Genomic DNA, 9,683 nt, shown 5'->3' on the forward strand with positions numbered 1-9,683 from the left:
CAGGCTGAGAGGTATATTATGGTGTCGGCAGCATACATTGCAACTTCACAGGACTGGATTTTAATGATCTGCAGTTTGGCAGATCATTAATATACATAATGAAGAGTAGTGGACCCAGTATAGATACCTGTGATGCACCACAGGTGATGTAATTGCTGGGGATAGTACTGAATTCAGGTAACAAGACATTAGTGAACGAAAACCCCTGGTACCTGGCTACGATGCACTCCAGCACAGGCCCTCTCTCGTCGTGCAGCAGGTGGATCTCGTCGATGATGAGCAGCCGCACCAGCTGGGTGTACGTGCGCTCCCCCGCCTTCCGCGTGATGATGTCCCACTTCTCCGGCGTGCACACAATCACCTGCGAGCTCTGGATCTCCTCGCGGCTCAGCTGGTGGTCCCCCGTCAGCTCCGAGACTGTGATGCCGTACGACTCCAGTCTCTGTGGAAATGAGTACAGTCAAACCCGCTTAAGTTCACAACTCTTTTTACAGATACAGACACAGAAGCTGGTGTGTTACCCAGAAGCATGGTTAGACTGGCTATACAGATATAGAAGCTGGTGTGTTACGCCGAAGGGCGGTTATACCGGCTATACAGAAAAAGAAGCTGGTATGTTACGCCAAAGGCCGGATACAGATACAGGATACTGGTGTTATGCCAAGGGGCGGCTATACATGTTGTGTACTGGCTATATTGATACAGAAGCTGTTGTGTTCCACCAAAGGCCAGATACAGAGGCAGGTATGTTACGCTAAAGACCGTTTCAGATACAGAAGCTGTTGTGTTACACCTATGGCCAGATACAGATAGAGAAGCTGGTGTGTTATGCTGAAGTTCAGTTATTAACCAGCTAATATAAATACAGATACCGACCTTGCTGAAGCTGCCTGTCATCTCCTGTACCAGAGACCTCATGGGCGCGATGTAGATGATCTTGAAGGCGTCCACGTTGATGGTTCCGTCACGGTTGATGTGCTTCCCGATCTCACGCAGGATCGTCAGCAGAGCCACGTTTGTCTTTCCCGCACCCTGGCGTACAAGGAAAAAGGAAAGTGACCTCAATCCAGTTTTAGCTCACTGAAGAGCTACTCATTATTTTACTAGTTGTGACAGAGAAGACAGGCGTTATGTACAGTATTTACAGCTTCAATGTACTGGGGAAATTCCCATAGCTCTTTTTAACAAAGTGAGCACAACAAATAGTGGACCACAGATTAATGTCCCGTTCTAAGGACAGTACATGTAGCATGCATGTCAGGTTAGCTACAACAGCCAGGATTCAAACTCCCAACCTCTTAGTCCTATGTCAAATAGGAACATGCCAGAATGGAGTCAGAACAATAATCAACACTTGAACATGGACTTGCATGGTTAAACTCTGTGTCTTGGTTTGGGAATAAATAGGCATTGTTGAATTGTGGTGTCTAGTTGTACTCGAATAAAGCAGTATAGGATTACAAAGACGCTAGACGCTAATGAAAACATAACCTTCTTGGTAAAGGTAATGAAGAAGAAGAAAAAGACCTACCGTGGGAGCACACAGCAGCAGGTTCTCGTCGCTCTCCAGCGAGGCCTTGTACAGCCGGCTCTGGATCCGGTTCAGGCTCTTGAAGCCCTCGAACGCTGGCTGGGCGTACTTCGGCAGGCGGTCGATCGACACCAGGGACTCGTCCGAAGCAAACGGTTTGGGTTTGAGCGCGGGAACGTGAACCTCTTCGTACCCTATCGTGGAGCGTAGATCATATTTCATGGTAAGTGTAAAACTTGCAGAGAATGGACCAGCATGATGCTAAGTAAACATTAGGAGAGACAGAAAATCTTGTAGAAGGGTGGAGAGACCTACCATGTCCCACCATGTAGCAAATGTCATACATGTACTTCATGGTAAGTATAAATTGTACAGAGAATGGACCAGCATGACACTAAGTGAAATGCTAAGAGGAACAGAGAATCTAAAAGGGTTGAGAAAGCTGGTTGTCAGATTATCTGTGTTGTCCCAACGGTCAAATAACTAGACTAAGGGACAGATGAGATAAGATATTAAACTGGCAAAAAATATGCAAGAGAAAAACCTAATGTATCTTTGCAAATGCAGCATATTTAAGAGAAATAGCTACATCATTCTAATCTAATGATTAACCTTCAAAGTGCTACCAACTGTATCTGGGAGAACATGCTATAAATTCTAAGTAATGATAAACTTTCAAATTTGTACTGGTAGTTTGATGTTAGCTATCTAAATGGTTAACACTCCACAAGCCAACAATTGTACCAACACAGATTGTGGCTACAATTTACACAATTTCTTCACACATATCTCCCTCCAGGTCTAAATGAGAACCGAGTGTACGTACCTTTACGCTGTTTGCGATAGGACCCGTCCGGCAGCTGACAGCGTTTGTTGGCCATGAGGTGAGAACCCTGGTTAAAGATCAGGTCCTCCAGGTCCAACACCTGACTGGGACGCATGGTCTGCAAATAACAAAAACAACAAATCAGAGACTTCAGACTTCTGCAAAGTCGCATTATTTTTTAGAATAATTTTATGTAAGATCTTATGTAATTTATGTTGATGTGTACCAATGTCCTTCTGCACTCAACACTTTTATGTACACTTTTATGTACTCTACAATTTCCTGTACTCTACAACTGTGGTCAGGACTGCCATGCGAAGATAGGGCTCATAAGCCACACTAGACGCTGTACAGGGCCATAACACTAAACTTACAGTGCTACCATCATCTCTCGAGATGGAAGGATGTCTACTACAACTGCTACTATGTACTCTACCCCCTCCTAGAAGAATAGCTGTCACTCATAGGTAGACAGCTACAGGACAGTTGAACCACAAAAAAAACACAATTTCTCACCTCAGGTATGTCGTCCACCTGCATGGCCTCCAGCTCCCCCTCCACGCGTGTCTGTCGTGCCGCCGCCCGCCGTGCTCGCTCCTCCTGTACCTGCAGCAACAGTTGGTATGTTTCAATAACTTTGTATATACTTTATTTAGATGTACTGTTTCTTAACCCTTGTCCTCCTGGCATTTTTCACACAATATTTTTCCATAATTTCAGGTCTTAACCAGGCATAGTTACTTCCGCATTTGTTGTGTTTCATTGCGATGTGATGTGTTGCACATACCCCCAAATCATACATATACAGGACACTACATAGATGGTACTGATTACTGAATGTGCAACTTGCATAAATGGGCCTCGCAGGACAAGGTGATGTGTAAAACTGTGACAAATCGTACCCAATTCAGGGGAATGCAGTTGTGCTCCCCCCTGCTGATGTATATTTGGGAAAGGAGTGAGCAATAAAGTGATCTGAACAATCTGATTTACCAGGTCTCCCTTCTCCTCCTCCTGTAGCGCCTGCAGGATGGCCGACAGTTCCGCGTCACTCTCCATCTTATCCACGATACGCTGTCTCTCAGCCTCACTCTGAGCAGCAGCAAGCATGGTGCAGTACAGGACTGGGGAATGATAAAAAAGGTAAATATGAATATATAAATAAATGAATAAATCTCGATCCAGTCTTAGGTCTGTTTTAGGTTTGTGTCCGCCAGCAAGAAGATGTGAACTGTAGAAGTGAACTGCAGTTGGCTGCATAAGGACTGTGCCTATCTGTGCTAAGCTTAAATGACAAATAAAGTCTCAATCTCGACCCAGTTTTAGGTCTGTTTTAGGTATGTGTTTTCATACTGAGTAAAAATGTGTGTTTCATTTACCATGTAGTCTGTTTTTATTTTGTGTAATTTGTATTACGATATTACTATCACTTGTATTTGAACTCAGTAAGATTAGCCATTAGAGTTTTAAAAATATGAAGAGAATAAAGAAAGACTCAGACTCACTCATGAAGCGGTACTGCCTCAGCACCTTGATGAAGTCGAACTGGTCGAACCCGAGCAGCCGGACCAGCTGGTTCTCGCAGTTATTGTGTAGTCTGTTTACATGTATGTTTCTAGTTTGTGTAATTTGTACGTAACACTTGAATCTGAACACAGTAAGACTAGCCATTAGGACAGAACAGAGACTTACTCATGAAGCGGTACTGCCTCAGCACCTTGATGAAGTCGAACTGGTCGAACCCGAGCAGCCGGACCAGCTGGTTCTCACAGTCGTGGTTATCCGACGCCGTCTTCAGGATCTCCAGGATCTCCTCGGCGCGCTTCTGCGACACGATGGGGTCGTCGTAGATCTTCCCGAGCTGGCGCTGCAGCCAGTAGGCGTCGATGTCGCGGGGATGCAGGTTCTTGTTCCCCTTACCCTGGTCTTTACTCTCTGTCAGACCCTGCAGAGGTTGAGCATAAGGTCACACCAATTTAATTTTTGGATGGTTAAATTTTTTCATTCAAAGAATGGATCAAATGGATGCATTTCAAACTTTTTTTAATGTTTTCAAGAAAAAAAGTCTTCATGCCAGTGAAAACTTACTGGCAAGTGGCATCAATGAAGGTTAAAACCAGGTGATGAGATACACAAGGGAACAGTCACTAAAGCAACTGGATAGATCTTGAAACTTGTCAAATCTGAAAAATGAGGGTTTTCAAAATCTGTTTGTTTGTTTGCTTAGGATCTCCGATAGTGTTAATGTCACACTATTCTCCCTGGAGTCTGTGGTGAGTCTGTAGTATTTTAGACCATTACTCACCTCCACCTCCAGTTAATGCCTTTACTCTTTTGACAGGTGTGGCACTGGGTTCTTCTAATGTACATGGGGTATCCAGTTGCTTGAGTAACTGTTTTCTTTTGTAAATACTATAGCAGGTGCTACAAATTCCCGCTGCCGTACCTCAGCCTTGAGTGTCCCAGTGATCTCCGCCTCCTCTCCCTCCTCATCATCATCCGACTGAGCGTCACGCACCTCCCCGTAAACATCATCATCATCCTCCTCTTCGTCTGACTCAAACTGCACATTCACACCAAGGGTCTCGTCTATGTTCTCTTCTATGGGCCTAAGAAAAAACAAAGAATACACTAGAAAAGTGACATTTGCAAAGTAAAAATGTTTACCTTCGCATATGGTCTGCTCTGTTAATTCTTACTCAAACACATTCATACATGTGTATATATGGTTACAGGAGTCTAAATCCCTCCCACTATAAAGTTGCTGTCTCCGGGAGCCATCCCCCTATTGTGGGAAAGGGACTAATAAGTAATATTTCACTTGATTTATCATAGGCTGGTTCTAGCCATTTACATTGGTGATACAAAAAATTAAGAGATTTCTCATGTACAGTGTAACTTGTTTCAGGGCTATTTCAAACACTTTGACTTTGAAATGACAACAAAAATGGCAGTGAATGTGGACAGATTTCTTGATCCAGAATTTCCTCAGTTTTGCCACCCTGGAATTGCATGGGTTGCAGTGCTCACCGTTGTTCCTTGTCGCCTCCGTAGTCGGTGATCTTCTTACAGAGGTTGACGATGAGGGCGTAACGTGACTCCTCCATGGACCCCAGCAGGAGCTCCACCTCCTTCCGTCTGTCCTTCTCTTTCATTCTGTCGTTCTTCAGACTGGCCAGAACCTCGTCTGCAGCGCCGCACAGGACGTCTCGCGGCTACAGGGGGACGGGTTAGGGTGTAAATCTTAGTCTTAACTTCTTATCTTAGGACAATGCATTGCACACGTGATAAAACATATCTGCCAACCCAATATCATGACCCTAATGTCCAGAATACTAGTATGAGAATGGAAGTTCTGATGCAGCACCAAGGAAAGATGCCAGGGGGTCCAAAAACTACGTTGTTTATGAGGGTGCACAGCTGGTAGAAGGTTGTAGGTGTGCTCTTAATATACCTGGTCACCAAAAACATAACCTTCTTCTGAAGTTCTTGGTGAAGAGAACAATGGTTAGAATCCTCTCAAATTCAACAACATTGTATTAACCTCCTCCCCACCAATGTGGCCTTCAAAACTTTCAACTGGGTACTCGGCTGGAAGAAGGTTAAACAAACAGGTGTGAATCAAGGCATTCTTTCTTAAACAGATTGCTCTCCTCCATCAACTGCATCATCAAACACTTGTTGAACTCAGATGCCCTCTACAGAAACTTGTTTTTTATACCTGAAATAAAGAATGAATGAATGAACCTTACCTGGTCCCCGAGTGCGTCCTGGATGACACTAAGGATCATCTCGTACGTCTGTCGTGTCTCCTGTGTCTTGGGACGGTACACGATCCCCACCATGTCCTCTATCCCCTCCGACAGCAGAGTCATCCCCTTCATCTTCTTCACGTCGTACTGGTCCTCATCTCGCTTCTTACGTCTGAGGGGCAGCAGAAGGAGGAAACAAGGTCAGGTTAGCCTGTATTACACACAAATCTCTTGGCAGTCTTGCTGTGGAAATTGTGGATCCCAATAAAGTCAAGTCAAAATCTGGGGCTGATTGAGTCTCCTCCCTGAGAGTTTGTGGATGTACATTTCTAATATAGCTTAAGTGTCACACGATCTCTCGCTGTCAGGGGCTGACTGGCAGGGCCTCTTCCTCATGAACTTGCGGCCATACCTTGAGAAATACCTTGAGAAATACCTTGAGATATACCTTGAGATATACATCTCTAGAACTTGAAAGAACCAGTCATCCAAGCATGCCCACAAACCCACAGACAATCCCATCCAGAAGAGCACCTCCAAATCTATGGAGCTTTGTGTACATTCTTGGCCTTCCATTCATCTATGAACGGCCAAGTTTTGTGCGTTGGTAGCCTTAACCACACACTCCCCCCTCACTAATACCCCAGCAGGGGTTGTTCTTAGTTCTAAGAAACTACTAGTATATATATGAAAAGGAGAAGAGTGCTGTACTGTTACATACTTAGCCTTGCGTTCCTCCATGAGCGGGGGTTTAGTGCGCTGGTAGCGGTCTCCCATGCGACTCTCCTGGAGTTTCCCCACCAGGGACATGACCTCTCCCGTCGCCTCATCGCGACTTCGGCGGTCGATCAGCGACCGGTCGGCTTGGAGAACAAGGTTGGAGTTCTGCAAGGGTTTTTAGAGCATATTTCTTAGTCCAGATGGTTACTAATCCAGGAAATACTTATAAATCTTGTTTCATATCAATATTATAGAATTAAGCAGGAAGTAAGTGAAGTACTGCAGATTAAGAGACATTTCGACCGCTATCCAGCAATGTTTAAACCAGATTAGGTTTTAACTTTCCTGTCTTTTCACTGATGAAGATTGCAATGTAAAAATTTTATGATTAAACCAACATTTTTAAAAGTTTCTTTAGTCGTCCCGTTACATAATAACTTTCACACACTACTCTAAAATTATGTCTAGTGCTTTATTATAATCTATGATTTTTAAAATGGATTGTTTTTTTCTGCAAGCACATAAAGCTAGTTTAAATCCTAGATCTTAGTAATTACGCTCTACACCCAAGCATTCGAGGGTGAAGCACGACGAGTGAAACTGAAAGACTTCCAAACCAACCTGCCCCCCTCCCCCTTACGATCATGCGACACAACAAAACACGCTTTCACGTGTCTACAGAAAGTCGCGCCAAACTAGAAAAAGCTGCAGCAACAGAGCCATCTTTGGGTAACGACACGATAGATAATGTATTTATCTATTGTTAGGTAGTTTAATAACACTATACGGTGTTGTTAAATGCCGTTTCTTACCGCTTTGTACTCGTACTGAAGCGAACGCGCCGAAGCGTCCGCCATGATGCCTTCCCTGTCGTCGACCAAGCGTCGTCTTCTCGCGAGAAATCGCGGGCTTCAACGTGACCGGCTTTCGTATCTGCACTTCAAGTAGCTGTCGTCAGGAGGCGCTTGTAGACTGCAACAACGGGTGGTACACATTCACTTGACCCATTTTCTACCTCCAAGGATCAAAATCAAAAGCGTAAGAAAAACGAAAGAAAAATTAAAATGAAATAAAAATGGACCAAATGACAATCCATATATTCGAAAAGTTGAAAAAAAATTGCATCAGAAGTTTTGGAAAACACCATTTTGAGCGGTTCAAATTGAATGGACTCAATGGAGTGATGCTGGGATAGTCCATTTGGAAAAGGAAAGTCCGTTTCAGCAAATCAGCAAAAGGTTGATATTAACAATATGTTAAATTAACATACTGAACAGAGAAGTAAATGAACAACAGTCAATTTCTGTATGCGCCTCGAGGAGGGAGATGGAGAGAAATATTCTGTATTTGCTCGCAAATGTGTCCATCCAGTTTTTAATTAGTATTCTACTCCGCTGGTGTTTCGGGCAAAATAAGCTGTCTCCAACAGTTTTTTTTTTTTTTTTAACAAAAACTGGATTATTTGGTCCCTGTAGTAGTGCTGTAAATTTTCCCAACCAACATCTGCTTGGAGGTGAGACCGGTCATTGACCTTTCTCCCCGCTCCCCTGGCGACTTGATGACGTAGACGTCAGCTGACCACATTTGGGGTCAGACAACTTCAGAGAGCGGGCATTGACCTTGCGGCCGGGGGCACGGGCAAAATTCCTTACAGGAAAATACAGTCCCTGGCTCATTTGAGGTACCTTAAGTTGTTTACGTTCTTCAAACAGGCATTCAAGCCTCATATGTAGCCAGTAGTCGGCCACAACGTGCCACAGCCTTCTAGTATTGGCTGTATGTTGTATAAAATGGCGCCGATATTTTTGGGGTAAACAAAATTTGTGTGTGAAAACTCGCCAGTGACTGGCCTACATGTATGTGTCAATATTTGATAGTCTAACCTAAAGATAGTGGCGTGAATCAGCAGTATATATGGTACGGGAGCGTATGTAAGGCACAGAGACATCGCAGATCGTAGCGTGTCTTCGAAAGCGTTGTTTATACAAGCTAAATCGTGCGTGTGGGTGGGTGTGGGGGTCTTCTTCTTCTTCTTCTTCTTCTTCTTCTTTCCCGTACGTGCACAACCTCAATAAGTTGAGGGCTCCGGCACGGTGAGGGGTAGGGGTTTTTGGTTTGGATTTGGGGTGTCGCTCTTATTTTGTATTGTGTATATGATGTGTATATATATGTTGTTGTAGTCTGTTGGCTACAGACTACAAGCTCCTCAATGGGCAGGGGCGCCACTCCCTGTCCGCCAGCTGGGTGGCGGTGAGTACCCGTGACTCTTGTTTGAGGTTACAAGGTGTGAATGGCATTTTTAAATGCCTGCAGTGACTTTGCTTTCACCACACTATCTGGTAGGCGGTTCCATTCTCTAACAGTTTTAGAGAAGAAGGAATTTAGGTGATAGTCAGCTCGTGAGCTTGGAGGGTGGAGGGCTAAGCTGTTTTCAGTGCGAGAGGGAGCTCGTAGCCCCTTGCTTGCTAGCGGCATGTGCATAGCTACAATGTTATTTGTGATCTTATAGAACATCTGTAAGCGGGCGTAGAACATCTGTAAGCGAGTTTCAGCACTTTCAAGGCTGACGAGTAGTTGGTAAAGTTCTTGCCCAGAATAATCTTTGTTGCTCGACGCTGGATATTTTCGATCTTGCATCTTTGTCTTGTTGTCAAGCCAGGGTGCCATAGTGGCGCAGCGTACTCCAACACAGCGCGGACAAAACACGTATAGACAGTCAGAAGGTCTTCTATAGGCAGGTTGAATTGACGCAGTCTACATAGTAAGTATAACCTTTGATTCCCTTTCTTAGTTGTGTCCGTGATGTGGGTGTCCCATTTCATCTTCTTGGAAAGAGACTCCAAGACACTTGGCT

At 44.3% G+C, this 9,683-nt stretch overlaps 2 protein-coding genes across 2 annotated transcripts in view; one reads left to right on the forward strand and one right to left on the reverse strand.

Annotated features, from left to right (window-relative positions):
- Positions 1-7,756, reverse strand: part of LOC109471563 (U5 small nuclear ribonucleoprotein 200 kDa helicase-like) — a 28,352-nt gene extending 20,596 nt beyond the window's left edge. Inside the window, exons 1-12 of the mRNA XM_019770913.1 lie at positions 7,642-7,756; positions 6,831-6,994; positions 6,110-6,281; positions 5,388-5,572; positions 4,804-4,966; positions 4,050-4,302; positions 3,351-3,481; positions 2,874-2,963; positions 2,358-2,475; positions 1,532-1,725; positions 877-1,032; positions 213-442 (exon numbers count right to left, since the gene is read on the reverse strand). Coding sequence (XP_019626472.1) covers positions 213-442; positions 877-1,032; positions 1,532-1,725; positions 2,358-2,475; positions 2,874-2,963; positions 3,351-3,481; positions 4,050-4,302; positions 4,804-4,966; positions 5,388-5,572; positions 6,110-6,281; positions 6,831-6,994; positions 7,642-7,686 — 1,901 coding nt within the window. The 5' untranslated portion in view covers positions 7,687-7,756. The remainder of the gene's footprint in view (positions 1-212; positions 443-876; positions 1,033-1,531; positions 1,726-2,357; positions 2,476-2,873; positions 2,964-3,350; positions 3,482-4,049; positions 4,303-4,803; positions 4,967-5,387; positions 5,573-6,109; positions 6,282-6,830; positions 6,995-7,641) is intronic.
- Positions 7,757-8,422: 666 nt separating this feature from the next.
- The window catches only part of LOC109471453 (oxysterols receptor LXR-alpha-like), a 12,917-nt gene continuing 11,656 nt past the window's right edge, over positions 8,423-9,683 (forward strand). The window contains exon 1 of the mRNA XM_019770777.1: positions 8,423-8,510. The gene's annotated coding sequence lies outside the window, so the exon portion shown is untranslated. The remainder of the gene's footprint in view (positions 8,511-9,683) is intronic.

Source organism: Branchiostoma belcheri, unplaced genomic scaffold, assembly GCF_001625305.1.
Source record: "Branchiostoma belcheri isolate BF01 breed outbred unplaced genomic scaffold, Haploidv18h27 scaffold25, whole genome shotgun sequence".
In the NCBI taxonomy this organism is placed as follows: domain Eukaryota; kingdom Metazoa; phylum Chordata; class Leptocardii; order Amphioxiformes; family Branchiostomatidae; genus Branchiostoma; species Branchiostoma belcheri.